We start from the raw sequence: 16848 nt of genomic DNA on the forward strand, positions 1-16848 counted from the left end.
CCAGCAAGAGCTCAAGACTAAGAACTGAAGCAGACAACATCAGACTGACCCTCTTCACATCCCTAGCATTAAAGACTGAAACTAATGTCTGATAGTCAGCGAATTAACCCTTAAATGTTCAATCATGCATCTACAAGTAAACACTGACTGTATGTGAATCAAACACAATATTAATGAGATGCACAGTAGTCTTGGTACCTAAGATTAGAGCATTATATAAGGTATTGATTAAGGCTTTTGCAATAAATATAGCTATGATCAAGCTTGAAGTGAACGTTGCATGGGGTCGCGATGACACACGCTAGTGATGCCTGAGCGAACCGATTCTTTCGAGTCGGTGGTTCTTTTTAAAGATCCGAACCGTTTGTAAATCACCCTGGAAGAGGCAAAGAAATTACGTAATTTATGAGTAAGGAACTTAAACGAAAACGTGCCGTTTTTAAACAAAACAATTGTTTGCTCCGCGACTCGTTTCGCGATTCGGATCTTTGAGTGAACTAACCGATTCATCCAAACGAATCATTTCTCCTCATATTTCACACATAGCTCCTAATTCGGGGGGAAACAACAACTGTTCAACGTGTTAATGCGTTAAAGCACGCGAAAAACATGCATCAGTTTGAAACGTGGTGTTATTTTAAGTGCACGAACTGAACAGAGAAGCGATGGAGATGCTTTGTGTTTTCTGAAGTCTCGGGTTTCACAAAGCGAGTCTTCCAGTGTCTGCTGCCCTTCCCCCTGCATGCACTCAATTCTACTATTCATTCTCACCATTACTGGACGCAATTGCGTTATGCATTCAGTATGCACCATATTTTATATGTTAACAATAACTCAAATAATTTTTTCTCCTACTGCTAAATATTTGGCATGCCATCCCAGCCATAATCTGGAGTGCACACTGTTTAGCAAGCATGCAACTGCATTGCATTTCGGTGTGATAGTTTGTCTAGTGTTCGTCATACAGATGTGACACCCCTTCCCCCTTGAATGCATCAATCTCTGAGCAGCATAAGTGATCTTTTCATACCTTTAATCAAAACAAGCACAAGTCGCATGTATTATGTTTATTCTAACATCGTGTAGCATGCATTCTGGATGCTTTAGGCTGCATTATGCAAGTTATTTCACATGATGCATGCATAATTCAACCCACACCTGTCATCCACTCCTGAATGGGGCCAAGCAGTGTTGGTTTACATCGTAAATGCATCAGTCGGAGAAGATACATTCGAGAGAAAGAAAAAAAATGGAACATGCAAACATGAACACTTTTCGCCATGCATGTTTGCATTATGCGTTATTTTGATTTTATACAGAGAATTGAAAAAATGCGGTGAAAAAAGAACAGTGCATACTTCGAAGCAAGCATGCATAAAACATCATACCTGAATAAATGTTATGTGTTCGTATTATTCCATGATTTCCCGAGGTTATTCCTTAATTAAAATATTCCTGTCGGTTCAGTTCTTTGCAGGAATACACTGCTGATATACAGTCAGAGTGAATCCCGTTAAAGAGAGTGGAGCTCGGGACTAGAGGACCGTCGATGATGGAAAAGGGATCCACGGTGAAAACACAGCAGATTGACTTCAACAACGATCTGTATAATTTCCCGTCACAGCTACTGGTAATCTAAATATTGTACCAAGAAAATCGTTAATAACCAAGCTACTGCTCTATTTCTGAGAAGAAGCGCGATTCTGGATATCGGTGTGTGTGGCTCCACCCCTCCGGCTGCAGATGGTACGGCCCACTTTCTGTCGAACTGAAGAAACCGCACAGAACTCGCTGCAACACACCGAGGCCCCGCCCACAGATGGGATGCCTCAGCTGATTGGCCGATATCGCGCACAGACCACACCCATACGCCCAATCAAACGACTTATTTATTGTTATTAATAATATAATAATACTAATTTAACCTAATAATAATACTATTTATGTAGAATATAAAATGTATGCTTGTTAGTGCTAATACAACATACTAAAGAACGAGATAATAACTTTAACTTGATGTACTAAAATGTACTAAAATAACTAAATCTTAAATAAAAATAAATACACTCTATATTTGAATAAACAATATAAATAAATAAATAAAAAAGGCGCACAATAAGATATTCGAATGTAAATTTAAAAACAATTTAAAACTTTAAATAAAAACGAAAAAAAAAACTCTATAACTCAATAATATTAAAATAAGACTGATTCTATATCTATTTGTTACTCACTCGTATCATAAACATAATATTATATACAATAAAACGAGAAATGTTTATTCATAATTAACAATAAGCGTATTACAATGTTGCATATGCAAAGAATACAATACAGAAAACGGAAAAATAGCTAAAATAAAGAAAGAAAGTGCAAGAGAATAGGAAATAAAAAACCAAGAGTAACAAAAAAGGTCAAAATTCTCTTTGGCAGCAAAATAAATTAAACAAAACAAAATAATTAATGCTAAATAAAATTGGATGAATTAAGCGTGTTTTTAATTTTATTTTATTTCAGTTAACTTTTTTATTTAAAAACTGATACTGATAAGCGCAGTGCGCGCTCTCGTGAGCGGTTTCCTCTGAAGAAGCGTCCTAAAAGATCAAAACGTCTAATTATTTCTCTATAATAACTGCCATCCCTTGAATTCAATTTCAGACATATTAAAGTTTAACAAATAATTTATCTATTTAAATTATAAATATTTGTAATAACGTTTATTCTAAGAGGACGAATTAATTTGCTAACTCTCCTCATCTGTGAGGACCTGCTGGCGAAAGACCCATAACAACAAAGATGGCGGCGGCGGCAGCTTCCCTCGTTTCTTACGGCAGCGACTCAGATTCGGAAAACGAGTCTAAATCCGGTACAAGTCCGGAGAAAGTCGACCCAGACGCACTAGCTCATCTCCAGCCGTTAAAATCTGGCAGTGTAACGTCCATAGCCGTGCTGAATTCCGCGCCCGAGGTCGCCGTTAAGGTAACGTTAAACAAGAAACGCGCCGCTAACGTTCGCCTCAAACAAACAAACCTCAAAATACTTGCTTTCTATGACATATAAATGATTTTTAGTGAGCTGTAGTTTGATAAATGCTGACACGGTTATGTATTTACTCTATATGGAAAAAGAACAGTTTATTCTGTTTACTCAATCATTAGTTAGCCCTAGACAACAACTACAGTCGTAAGAGTCAGTTTCATACATTATCTGAATAAATCATCTCTCCATTGATGTGTGGTTTGTTATAATCGGACAATATCTGTCTGAGATACAACTATTCGAACATCTGGAATCTGAGGTAGCAAAAAAATCGAAATATTGAGAAAATCATCTTTAAAGTGTTTAAATAAAGTTCATATTACTAATAAAAAATGATGTTTTGATATAGTTGCGTTAGAAAATGTACTAAATATCTTTATGGAACATGATCTTTACTTAATATCCTAATTATTTTTGGCATAAAAGAGAAATGTATAATTTTGACTCATACAATGTTTTGATGTCTATCGCTACAAATATGACTTCAGACTGCTTTTTTGCTGCAGAGACACAAATATAACAAATAAAATCCTGTTTTGTGTTTTTGTGTCTGTCAGGAAGATGTTATGACCGGGGTTCATCTCGATCCAGCGCTCAAAGAAGTCACATATAACCCCTCGTATGAAACCATGTTTGCTCCCGAGGTGACTTGATGAAGCGGTTTGTCTAGACTGATTGAGTATAATATGTGTCTTAATCATATCTCTTCTCTCGTCTCATTGCAGTTTGGACCAGCGAACCCGTTCAGATCGCAGCAGATGGCGGCGCCGAGGAACATGCTGTCTGGTTACGCCGAACCGGCGCACGTCAACGACTTCATGTTTGAGCAACAGAGGAGAACCTTCTCGACATTCGGTGAGAGAAGTGCAGCGTAGTTACTTGTGTACAAGAGGTTGCCTCCTCTTCTCATCAAAAGCATGCTTTTATTTGATTAGGAGTACAGCACAAACAGTAAAATTGTGAAATATTTTTACTATTTAAAACATCTGTTTTCCGTGTGAATATCTGTTAAAGTGTAATTTATTTCTGTGATGCTCCGCCGTTTTTTCAGCATCATTACTTCAGTTTTCAGTGTCACATGATCTTCAGAAATCATGAAAAAATGATGATTTACTGCTCGAGAAACCATTGACTGGATGGGTAGCGTTTCTGGTTGGTCTGTGATCATCAGTAGAGCGTGTATGATTGATATCCTGTGTGTGTGTGTGTGTGTGTGTGTGATCATGGTCAGGGTACGCTCTGGACCCGTCTGTGGACACCAGTCAGGTCTCGTCCAGCAGCTACATCGGAGCCGTGGAGGAAGCAGAGAAGAACAAAGGTCTGCTTCACATCATTCAGCATCTTTCTCATCTTTAACATCGCATGTTAAACCCCTCTGTGTCACCATTCAGTGCAGTTATTGAGGATTAAACATTGACATTAAAATAAAACAGTAGCACAACCATTCAACCACTAAATCCATTCCAACAGCTTCTAAGTGTGCGTGATCAGAAAGAGCTGTTAAATCCTGCTGTTATTGTCACACAAGGTCTGATGGCGTTTGAGACGGGGGTCAAGAAGTCAGAGAAGAGGAAGAAGGTGAAAGGTGGAGACGCTTCGGACATCGAGAGCTTCCTCGGACCCTGGGCCAAATACCAGGATGAGAGAGACGTGGCCAAACCCTCCGAGGTGAGGCGCTCAGACACCGACTCACTGGAGTACTGGTTTCTAATGAAGCTAAAACCTTCAACCGCTGTTATTATGACAGGACGAGAAGAAAGAGCTGGACGAGATCCTGGCCAAGAGACAGAAGAGAGGCAAGAATGAAGAAGAGGCTCCAGCGGAGGAGAAGACCATCCTGCACAGTACGACACACACACACACACACACACGGCTAAACGTGTCCGTGGTCTGCTGCTGAACGCTTTCTCTCCTTCATTACAGTTAAAGATGCGTACGATTACCAGGGCCGCTCGTACCTGCACGTTCCTCAGGACGTGGGCATCAACCTGCGCTCAGCAGACGTCCCGGACAAATGCTACCTGCCCAAGAAACAGCTGCACGTCTGGACCGGACACACCAAGGTACGCCTCACGGGTCTGTGTTTAGGGTTCAGTTACATAGTAGTCATTTAAATGCTATTAAACGCAACTATGAAACATACACAACTGAACCACAATTTATTAACAGAAAAAAAAAGTTTCAGAGTTTTAGTGTTTTTCATTTTTCTGGCCAAAAAAAATATTCAAAAATTATTTAAAAAAAATTCAAATTTAATAACTGAATCATGAAACGTTCACAAAATGACAATTTAATAACAATAATAAATTATTATTAGGGCCCTACGAAATCAACTTAATTAATTTTTTTCAAATTCCTTTTAATTTTCAGAATTTCTTTGTGTTTTGTTTTTCTGGATTCTGTTTTTATGGTTGAATTAAATATTAGCCATCAAAATGCAATTAAACGAAACTATACACAATTGAACCACAATTTATAAAAAAAATTTTTTTTTATATATATATATTATTTTTTTATTATTTATTTTTAAAAAAAAAATATTTTTAGGGCCCTGTGAGATACATTTAATAATTTTTTTTTTCAAATTCCTTTTTATTTTCAGAATTTTTGTGTTTTAATTTGTCTCGTTTTAAAAAAAATGTATTGATTGAAATCATGAAACCTACACAAAACAACAATTTATTAACAAAAAAATACATTTTTAGGGCCCTAAGAAATTCACTTAATATTTTCTCAAATTACTTTTATTTTTCTGAATTTCCTTTTTATTTCTGTTTTAATGTGTAAATTAAATTATAATCAAAATTTAGTAATCTCACAGTTTAAAATGTTATTGCCTAACAAAATCTATTTTTTCTTAACCTTTTTTATTTATTTATTTGTAATTTTATGCTGTAATTCTCTCTGGATTCTGTTTTTACAGTTAAATGAAATATTAGTTTAATTGAAGTCATAAAAGCTACAAAATTCAACAAGCTTATTATAAGGTCCAATTTAATTTTTTCGGAATTTCTTCTTTTTAATTATTACTTTAAGAAGTGCATGCATCTGAATCATATTCATTTGCATACTTTAAACCAAAGTAGTGCAGCTCTTGGAGTTTCTGTCAACAGTTTAATCAGATGAAATGCCCTTCTTTTGATCTATTCATCCAAATTTTTCTAAATGCATTTAATAAATAAAGTGAATTCCTTTTTATGACGACATCAGTGACGTTTGCAAACAGTGAGTGTGTGTGTGGCTGGAGTTCATGCTGCTTTAAAAGGCTCTCAGCACACACACACACACACACACACACACTGACTCTGCTCCTGTCTGCAGGGGGTCAGTGCCATCCGTCTGTTCCCGCGGTCTGGTCATCTCCTGCTCTCCTGCTCCATGGACTGTAAGATCAAGGTCAGATCATAAGTTTGCTCTTGATACAGTGTTACACTGCAGCACACGTTACATCAAACTCTTCTTCACTTCGTCTTAAGACAGGGTTTGTTCTAATGCTTAAATAATAACAGTCAGTTCATCTAATAATATAATAGTTGTAATAATAATCATTTTACAAGCATTTAATGCAGTGTGTTGGTAAAGCAAAAGTCATTTATTATTATATTGTGCTGTTGTTATTGTTAATAATCTTAACCCTTATGCGTTGTTGGGGACGTTTTCGTCCACTAGGGGGTAAAGTTGAGTCTTATTTTGGCCACAACTTTCTCTGTGTTTGAGCTAATGGAATGATTTTTGGTGCCAAATCTTATTTTGACCCATATTTTGGGAAAATGCTTTGAAATGTTTCAAAAACTCAACGGTACACTGTGGGCAAATTCACTACCCTTTCGAGTTGTTCGTGGATGAAGACATCCACTAAATTAAATTGCTGTAAAAATGTATCAGATACTTTTTTTTCCTTTTTTTTTTTTGCATAACTATTAATCAACCTCAGTCCTGATCAAAACTACCAAATTTTTAAAAAAAATTCCAAGATTTTAACTTTTTAATTACCAAGTTCATAAATGATGTAAAAAAAAAACACACACAAAATTACATATTTTCAATATAAAAAGTGATTGTGGACTGGATATTTTTTTTACCTTTTATCACAGTCTTGGGCATGTCAAAGATTAGAAACAAAATTGGCTTTGATGCATTGTTAGTTTTTGTGCAGCATTAGATTAATTTTTTTCTCCCTAATTTGTTGTTGGTGGCTGTTTTTGCCTCATTGACTTCCATTATAACGAAATGTTTTGATTGCAAAGCCATGACACCATATAATCATGCATTCTTGATTGTTTGTGGTTTTCCCTGTTGGGAAGAGGTAAAATTTGTTATTTTTACAGTTGATCACTAGGTGGGACCATTAACCCTTTAGATAGGCCTGTGCAAAAAAAGGCTTAGTTTCTGGCTTGTATATGGAGTTATATGGAGTATCGAAAGGGTAGTGAACAATTTGAACAATCCACAAGGGTTAAATTAAAATTAAATACTCTATTAATTTAATAAATAATGGAAATAATAATAATTATTATAATTATACAAGCATTTAATAAAGTCTGTTGAAAGAATTAATAGGATTATTATTATTATTATTATTATTATTATGTATTATAATGTAATAAAATTAATAACAATAATAATATTAGGAGAACTTGGAATGTTAGAATAAAAAAAATGCAAATGATTGTTGTTAATATTTTGATGACAATGTAAAAAAATGATAATATAAAAGTTTAGATTAATATGATATTAATGTAATTAAAAAATAATTTAATGTAAATATTAAGTTAGAATAAAAAATCATGATTATTGTAATAGTAATATTAATTATTATTGTGCAAAACGGTGATTTAGAATAATATAATATTAATATGAATATAATGAGTATACAAAAATGCAATAATTTAAAATGGTTATAATATTAATAATTAGTGTACAAAAATGCAATAATATAAAATGGTCTGTTGGAGTAAAAAAAAAGTTATTAATTCTAGTTGTTATTATGTAATCAGGTTTAATGAGCGGTCCATGCATCTAAAGCTACTTTTCATGATTGATCAGTGTTTGAAGAGTGTATGCTAGCTGTGTGTAGATCAGAACGAGCTGATGTTGTTTCTGTCTTCTCTCGTAGTTGTGGGAGGTGTATAATGACCGGAGATGTGCACGGACCTTTATTGGTGAGTCTGGTCATTACAGACGCTCTCTGTCCAAGTGATGTGCTAAAGAGCTTTTATTGTTTAGCTGATCAAATCAATGCAGCTTTAGTGAGCATAAGAGAATGAGTGTGGATCTGAGTGAAGTCTGGTGTCTGTGTAGGTCACAGTAAAGCTGTGCGTGACGTGTGCTTCAACAACACTGGCACACAGTTCCTGAGCGCCGCCTACGACCGATATCTGAAGCTCTGGGACTCGGAGACGGGTGAGAGCTTCACTCAGACACAGATTGTGTTCGTGGTGTTGTCCATCAGCGCTAAAGAGTCTCCTCTGCTCCTCAGGTCAGTGCATCTCACGCTTCACCAACAGGAAGGTTCCCTACTGCGTCAAGTTCAACCCGGACGAGGACAAACAGAACCTGTTTGTTGCTGGGATGTCGGACAAGAAGATCGTCCAGGTACCAGATCGAGAGCATGCACTCGAATCAGAGCAAGAGCTTAATTGCATTATGAAAGGGACTGGCGGTAGCAAGTAGTTTATTACCCAAAATGCAATGCTTTCTTCCCCTTAATCAGGTGCAAGTCACATCATTCACAAAAGTATATCACGATACATTACTTAATTTCGATACGATATAATTCCGATATCCATATGAACACGATTTTAAATGCCTTTAACCATCACTTTTGATTCATTTTAAGCATTTATTTAAAAATATTATACTGAATGGAGTAGTGTATAATGTTACAGAAGCTTTTTTTTTTTTTTTAGATAATTGCTGATCTTTGATTCATCAAGGACTCTTGAAAAAAAGTGTTTTAAATATTTATAATCGGCTGTTAGGATGATTTGAGAAGATCATGTGACTCTGAAGACTGGAGTAGTGATGATGATGGAAATTCAGCTGTGCATCGTAGAAATAAATTAGAGTTTATTTGATATTCACATGGAAAGTGATTATTTTAAATAGTAAAAATATTTCTGAATTTTAGAGTTTTTGCTGTACTTTGGATCAAATAAATGTAGGCCTGGTGAGCAAAATACATTTCTTAAAACTGGTAGTGTAGGCTAATTATTCTTATAGATTAAAACAAATGTGCGTCAGCCAGAAAACAAGATTATGAAAAGTGCTCAGAGTTGCTGCAGAAATCTGGAGGAGACGTGATTTTTACTAAAAATGCAAATTCATTGTTTTCCAGCAGGAGGCGCTTTTAGACTGAAAAACCTAGCGGTTTCCCAGCTCAAATACATTCATATAAAACACCCGCGCCTTGTTTTGATTTTGAAAGGTGCAGCACTCATGTTTATTCAATGAAGTAAAAACCCCACAAAAAAAATCAGTTTATGGGGAACACTGGTGATGTATATCGAAATATCAGAAATGTTTAAAAACCATACTGTTATTGAAAAAACTGTAAAAAAAAAAAAAAAAAAAAAACTTGATTATTTTCCAGCCCCACTAGCCTGTATATTTCTATTAAAATCGGCGTATGCCATCTATGTTAATACGATTACGCTTAATGCATTTATGAACTAATTTGCGAATACAGCGTAGTGTTACTTAAGTGTAATTTCAGAGATTTTATTAGTATTTAATTAGTTTATATTTTTGGTTTTCAATTAAGTTAGTTGTGTTTTTAATGTCTATATAATTTTAAAATTTTGAAATTTAGTCGTGTATTTTTTTTTGAATGTTTTTTTTTCTAATTTCTATTTTTATTTTTTTATTAAATTAGTTGTCCTTTAATGTCTATTTCCTAATGTCTAAATGTTTCTTTGATTTTTGATTCTTTTGATTCTTTTGATTTTATCCAGCTTTAGAAATTTAGAACTTTTATATTAACTTTTTAAAAAGTCTATAGACATTTTATAAATATTTCAGGTTTATTTGTTTTTTTGTGTTTGTCATTAATTTTTTTATACGTTTTTATTCTCATTTTAGTAATTTATTTGGGTATTTGTCATTACATTTTTTTATATAATTTTTTGTATAAATTTCAGTTGTACTAATTTAGTTGTGTATTTTTGCCTTTTATATTAACTTTTTTAATTATACATAAACATTATTAAAATTTTTTTTTTTTTAGTAATTTAGTTGTATATTTTGACATTTTAATAGTTTTTTCAATTTGTTTTCTTTCTAATTTTAGTGATTTTAGTTGTGTATTTTTATTATTTTAATGGCTTTCTTAAATGTCTATATAATTTTTATTCATTTCCATTTTTTTTTTTTTTGTGTATTCTTATTTTTTTGGTGTACACAATTATAATTTTAGTTTTAGTAATTAAGTTTTGTGTGTGTAAATATATATATATATATATATATATATATATATATATATATATATATATATATATATATATATATATATATATATGGTAACGATAGAGTTAGTTCCTCTGGTTTTGTTGACTGATGCGGCGTGTGTGTGTGTGTGTGTGTGTGTGCGCAGTGGGACATCCGCTCCGGTGAGGTGGTTCAGGAGTACGACAGACACCTCGGCGCCGTCAACACCATCACATTCGTGGACGAGAACCGCCGCTTCGTCAGCACCTCGGACGACAAGAGCCTGCGCGTCTGGGAGTGGTGAGGACTCGCTTCATTCGTTTAATTCTTTGCTGAAGCTTTTCAACAGGTTAGAAAAAGGAAAATAAATCTACATCGGCTTTGTTATAGTTAACTAAAACTACATCTGAAAATGAAACAATTAAAGGAGTCATATGATGCTTTTTTTTTAAACACATTGTTTTTGAAAATACTGTAAATTATTGTAAGTCCTCTATGCCCCGCCTCTCTTAAACACGGTATTTTCTACAAAGCTCCTCCTACTGACAAGAGCAGTCTGCTCTGATTGGTCAACTGACTCAGTGCATTGTGATTGGCCGAACACTACAAGTACTCGTTAGCTTTGCGTTAACATTTGGGCAGCATTACACAAATATTTCCACATAGGTATGTAAACATGTAGTGGCGTGTTTAATGAGGTGTTTAGGGGGCGTTTGTGTGTGTGTGTTTTCCAGCTAGTTGCAAAGGCAACATTTTTCATTTGCATTTAGTTTGTTATACTGATATAAAAATGTATAAAATATATACAGTACTAATAAAAATGACAGAGTTCGGAAAATGTAAAAATGTATAGAAATATTTAAATATATTAATAAACAATAATAGTATCTCGGTTATATTAAAATAAAACTGATCAACTTTTGTTCTGTAATAATTTTATTACTGTAATCAATTAAATTGAGAAACAAAAAAAAATTAGAATCAATCACACTTATTTAATAATCTAGTTGCATATAAACATTTAAATTGCACTTCATGTAGATTTTTAATCAAATGTTTAATGAAATAATTGAGTTATGTATATTTATATACACTACCAGTCATATTTACTCTACCAAAAGTCACGATTTTTCATGTTTTTGAAAGAAACAATATTATTATTATTTAAAACATTTAAAATGTTATTAATTTTTTCTTTAATTGTACAAAAACAAATTGACGTAGTATATTCGTTAAATATTAGCAAACAGGTCACGTAAGAATATAATGAATATGTAATATCGTGATATATTTAGCTTGTCTCTAGAATTAATTTTTCTAGCTGAGTTTATGGAAAATGTGACGTTATTTGTCACAAATGGTTTTATTTAATCGTCTTTACTCCACAATAACTGTGTTTATATTGTTATAAACTGACACACTTTATCATATTAAAAGGAACAGCACACAGCCACATTAACATTTAGTCATTTAGCAGATGCTTTTATACAAACGAGGACAGTAAAAGCAATCAGAATCAGAAAGAGCAGTGATATACATGCGCTGTAACACGCTCTTAACGCAGTACACGTAGTTATCTGAGCCGTGTTTGCTCTGGTTCTCGTGTCTGGTGAGTTATTCTGGGTCCGTCTGTGCTCTCCAGGGATTGTTCTGGTCCAGTTTGGAGGCGTAGATTGAGTACAAACCTCATAAAAGAGAGTGAGATAACGGATTAGAAACGCAATCTCTGTGTTTCTGAGTGTGTTTAGTGCAGATCTTCAGTACTGTATGTGGATGTGTTACACTCCTGCAGTTCGTAATGGAAGAAAACGGTTTCTTTTAGATGTCTTTGTGGTTAAAGAAACACAAGAGTCAGATTTCAGTTTAAAAATACGCACTCTTACAGAGCCATAAAACTGAACCGTAAAACTAAATAATTTAAATGCAAATATTTAAATGTGCACTTAAAAAAAAAAACTTGGGGGGGGGAAACCTGAACCACAATTCTAAAAATATTATTTTATTATTTTGTAATTAAATAATATGAAATATTCTATGTATCTTGAAAAATTTGAATTGTTTTCTTATTATTTTGGTGCATATCTACTGTATATAGAAGTGTTTGTGTGTATAATATATAAATGCTTGGCAACAATAAAAATGTAAAAAATTGCATAATTGCAATTAATCGCATTATCCACAAAACTGATAATGCACTTTTTTTCATTTGAAAGTACTGCTATATGATCAAAAGTATAATAACATTTGGTTTGCAAACACTTTAAAAAAATAAGGTGCTTTTTACACTAGTTATTATTTTGTAAATAAATAATATTAAATATTCTATGTATCTTTAAAAAATGTGAATTGTTTTCTTATTAATTTAGTGTATATGTACTGTATATAGATGTGTGTGCATGCATTTTTTTGTCGCGATAAATCACATTATTTTCAGCGATTAATTGCATAATGCAAAACTAATAATGCCTTCAAAAGTAGTGTATTTTGCACTTTTTTACTGTATATAGATATGTTTGTGTGTGTGTGTGTGTCACTCACGTTTCACTGCTGGTTATATATTCTCTAAATAGTCGTGTATGTGTCGAATATAAAAATCTTATATGCATTGCATGTTTTCATGCTTTACTGTCTATGTGTATTTTCAGGGATATTCCTGTGGACTTCAAGTACATCGCTGAGCCCAGTATGCACTCGATGCCTGCGGTCACGCTCTCGCCCAACGGTGAGTGACATCATCACTTCCTCTCTGTGATCAGTCGTCAGACGCGGACGGTTTTCAGTCTGAGTGACAGACGTCTCGTTCTGCTGCGTATGAATGAGTCTCTCTTCTGAGACCTCGGCTAATCGTCGTCCAGTAACTGACTAGCTGCTCAGTGAGGTTAACTAGAACTAGTACAGAATTATTTCCTCTCTTTAGCTTATCTTCAGCTCTGGTTCTTTAAAGAGCTGCTGTTTACAGCCACAAGAACAGCACCTTCGACAAAACAGTATCAAGACTGTTAAATAATACTCTAAATATCGATCTATTTATTTTAATTTTAAAGATGCTTTTTGTGGTTTAGTTTTAACTATACAAAAAAATCTAACAGTTTTAAATGTCAATTTGTCCATTTTAAAAAGTGATTATTCCCAATTTTGTTTTAATTACTAGTTTAGTTCATAGCGACATGCTAATCATGCTAGCAACATGCTCATAGCATGTTAATCATGATAAAAACAAGCTAACGACATGTTAGTAACTTGATTATCATGCTAGCGATACGCTAGTAACTTGCTAAACATGCTACCAGCATGTTAATCATGCTAGAAGCATATTGAGTATCCTAATCACTTACTAAACATCCTAGCAACATTTTCATGCTAATCATGCTAGCGACATGCTGGTCACTTGTTAATCATGCTAGCAACATACTGATCAATTGCTAGTCATGCTAGCGACATGCTAGTAACTTTCTTATCATGCTGGCAGTATGCTAGTAACAGGGTAATCATGCTAATGACATGCTACTCACTTGTCAGTCATGCTAGCAACATGCTAGTAACTTGCTAATCATGTTAACAACATGCTAGTCAATTGCTAGTGATGTTAGCGACGTGCTAGTGACAGGCTAATCATGCTAATGACATGCTACTCACTTGTTAGTCATGCTAGCGACTTGCTAGTCATGCTAGAAACGTTATCAACATCTGTCTAATCGACCGAAATGTTAAAACTTCAGACTTTTACAACTGCTTTAACCCTTTCAGGTCAGGCTTCCTAAAACCTGAAACCATACTGTGTTCTTGCCTTACGACTTCAAATGTTGTATTTTATCGTCTGTGCACGTCTCAATGGCATTTCTAAAAATCGATGAAGAAGAAAGAATCATAAACGTGTTTGAGTCTTCAAATGCAATTATGAATGTTATTTTACCATGGTTTTTAATAGCAAACCGTTTCACATGTGTCATAATTTGCTGGTTTAAAGCGTGATTTATTGTTGAACGTAACCTGATTAGTGATTCTAGGTGAGCTGTGCAGTAATATCTTGAGGTATCGTGTCATATTCTCAGGGAAGTGGCTGGCGTGTCAGTCCATGGACAATCAGATCCTGATCTTCGGAGCGCAGAACAGATTCCGGCTCAACAAGAAGAAGATCTTCAAGGGTCACATGGTGGCGGGATACGCCTGTCAGGTGGACTTCTCTCCGGACATGAGGTGAAGCTCCTCAAACATTAACGTCCTAAAGTGCTTTTAATTCTTAAAGACCGCAGCAAGATGCCAGATTCATGAGTATAAATGCATTAGTTAGTTTAAAATGTTAATTATTAGGTTTGCTGTGCTTGTTTCTAGAGCCGTACAATTTTGGAAGAAAAAAGTACTTTATTTATCAATATGAAAAGAACACCATAATAATAGTTCTGGTTATTATTATTACTAATACGTAAAATATTAATATTATTTATTAATGACTAAAATTTATATTATATTTCACTAAAATAAATCAAATAATAGCATTGAAGAAAAATACTAATAATAGTAATATTGTAAAATATTATTGCATTTTTTAATTAATTTTGTAAATTTGTCATTGTAAATAAATGTATATTGTAATAGTCTAAAATTGCAATACTAATGTCTTTTTCAAACACTTTTTTTTGGTGGAGCAGTATATTAATAATTACAAATAGATTTTAATATATATTTATATTAATATTTTCTAGTTGTTTTTATTTTTCTATAATAGTCTGATAATAAATCTCATTATGATTTGGTTTGATAGATATGAAAAAAATGATATGATTTTATTATTTTGAGTATTGTTGCTAAATAAAATGATAAATAAAAACAAATTAATTAATATATGGGGTTTAAACAAATCAAAAATTGAGAAAATAGTATAATATTCCTTTTATTTTTTATAGTTGAACAAGTATTTATTTTCAAACATTAAATCAAGCTTTTATTTTTTTTTGTAGAAAATTAAATTTTTGGGAAGCAACATTATTTAATTAAATCTCAGCCTTTGAGACATGATCATTCTGGTTTTTATTTTGATTAATCGTGAAACCCTAGATAATAAATATGTACATTATCTTCATAAACATGTATTTTTTCATTAGTAAATATAAAGGATAAAGTTTCTTTCTCACTCAAAAAAACATTGTGTAAATATGCATTGATGATTTTAATATATTTAGAGATGTTTTGATTGAAATATTGATTTCACTGCTAAAAAAAATAAATAAAACAAAAAGCCATAATAATAACCTTTTTGAAACATTTCAGAGCAATGCATAAATATAGACATATATTTTAAATAATTAAAAATCATATTAATATTAATAATAATAAATAATGTATTTATATATAAAATTATTTATTGATTGCATATATATTATATAATTTTTCAGTGTATTTTCTGTCCGCGTGCATGCTCTCCTGTAGCTTTATTTGAGGTGTTTTGGTCTGCTTCTCTCTGCAGTTACGTGGTTTCCGGCGACGCTGACGGGAAGCTGAATATCTGGGACTGGAAGACGACGAAGCTGTATCACCGCATCAAGGCTCATGATAAGGTGTGCATCAGCGCGCTCTGGCATCCTCACGAGACGTCGAAAGTGATCACCTGCGGCTGGGACGGACAGATCAAGCTCTGGGACTGAGCTCAACATCAGCTTAACACTGATGTGACGAGGATTGTGCTCATTATTATTAATATTACAGTGCTGGTATCCAGTCATAAACACACACACACACACACACACACTCATGCTTTTGTTTTATAATGAATCAATCTGTATCTCCAGTGTCTTCTTGAGGATAATAAATGTGTCTTGTATATTTCTGCGGTCTGTGAAAATAATTTATTCTTTGTTAACATCGACGTTTCTTCATTTAAAGCCAATTTATTACATCAAAGCATTGGATTAGAGGCATAAAAAGATACTTGAACATCTTTAATGAGGGAGTAAACGCCTCATTGGCTTTTAAGACAATATAGTGTAAAATACTGCATTTTAATTCTCAATTTTTTTAATATTCATTGCAGTAGTATGACAGTTGTAATATTTGTAGTTATTTAAATATTCTATATATATATATATATATATATATATATTTGAGAAATTCTGAATTATATTTTTACTTTACAATAGTATAAGGGCAATTTAAATATTTTAATACATTTTAATAACTAAAATTGTGTTACTACTAATAATACTTCTGTATTTAAATGTATAATGTAGGTTAAATTATTTAGAATAATTCTAATAATTTATAAAATTATTTTATTTACAGTACAATAGAATTTTTGCAATAGTCAAATTTATTGGTTGATATAATTTAACTAATAGTTTACGCTATTCATTAATGTTATCACAGTAGTAATATTTATATATTGATGTA

At 33.1% G+C, this 16848-nt stretch overlaps 2 protein-coding genes across 2 annotated transcripts in view; one reads left to right on the plus strand and one right to left on the minus strand.

Annotated features, from left to right (window-relative positions):
- LOC113088753 (wiskott-Aldrich syndrome protein family member 1-like) overlaps positions 1 to 1740 on the minus strand; it is a gene marked incomplete at its 3' end in the record, with an annotated part of 30240 nt that extends 28500 nt beyond the window's left edge. Inside the window, exon 1 of the mRNA XM_026255823.1 lies at positions 1389 to 1740. The remainder of the gene's footprint in view (positions 1 to 1388) is intronic.
- Positions 1741 to 2775: 1035 nt separating this feature from the next.
- Positions 2776 to 16284, plus strand: LOC113088749 (pre-mRNA-processing factor 17-like). The gene is made up of 15 exons (XM_026255817.1): positions 2776 to 2979; positions 3597 to 3683; positions 3765 to 3894; positions 4271 to 4357; positions 4568 to 4707; positions 4787 to 4883; positions 4963 to 5102; positions 6361 to 6435; positions 8156 to 8201; positions 8341 to 8442; positions 8519 to 8634; positions 10631 to 10764; positions 13110 to 13186; positions 14517 to 14661; positions 15929 to 16284. The coding sequence occupies exons 1-15, from the start codon at positions 2797 to 2799 to the stop codon at positions 16104 to 16106; spliced, it is 1737 nt and encodes a 578-aa protein (XP_026111602.1). The 5' UTR covers positions 2776 to 2796; the 3' UTR covers positions 16107 to 16284.
- Positions 16285 to 16848: the final 564 nt, after the last annotated feature.

The sequence above is a fragment of the Carassius auratus genome, unplaced genomic scaffold (assembly GCF_003368295.1).
Source record: "Carassius auratus strain Wakin unplaced genomic scaffold, ASM336829v1 scaf_tig00047001, whole genome shotgun sequence".
Lineage (NCBI taxonomy): Eukaryota > Metazoa > Chordata > Actinopteri > Cypriniformes > Cyprinidae > Carassius > Carassius auratus.

What these genes read in the sequence shown, in the direction of transcription:
- LOC113088749 (XM_026255817.1), top strand. Translation starts at nt 2,797, where the DNA reads ATGGCGGCGGCGGCAGCTTCCCTCGTTTCTTACGGCAGCGACTCAGAT. An exon ending in CCATGGACTGTAAGATCAAG is followed by an intron (nt 6,436 to 8,155) that starts GTCAGATCATAA and finishes CTTCTCTCGTAG; the next exon opens with TTGTGGGAGGTGTATAATGA. An exon ending in GACTTCTCTCCGGACATGAG is followed by an intron (nt 14,662 to 15,928) that starts GTGAAGCTCCTC and finishes TTCTCTCTGCAG; the next exon opens with TTACGTGGTTTCCGGCGACG.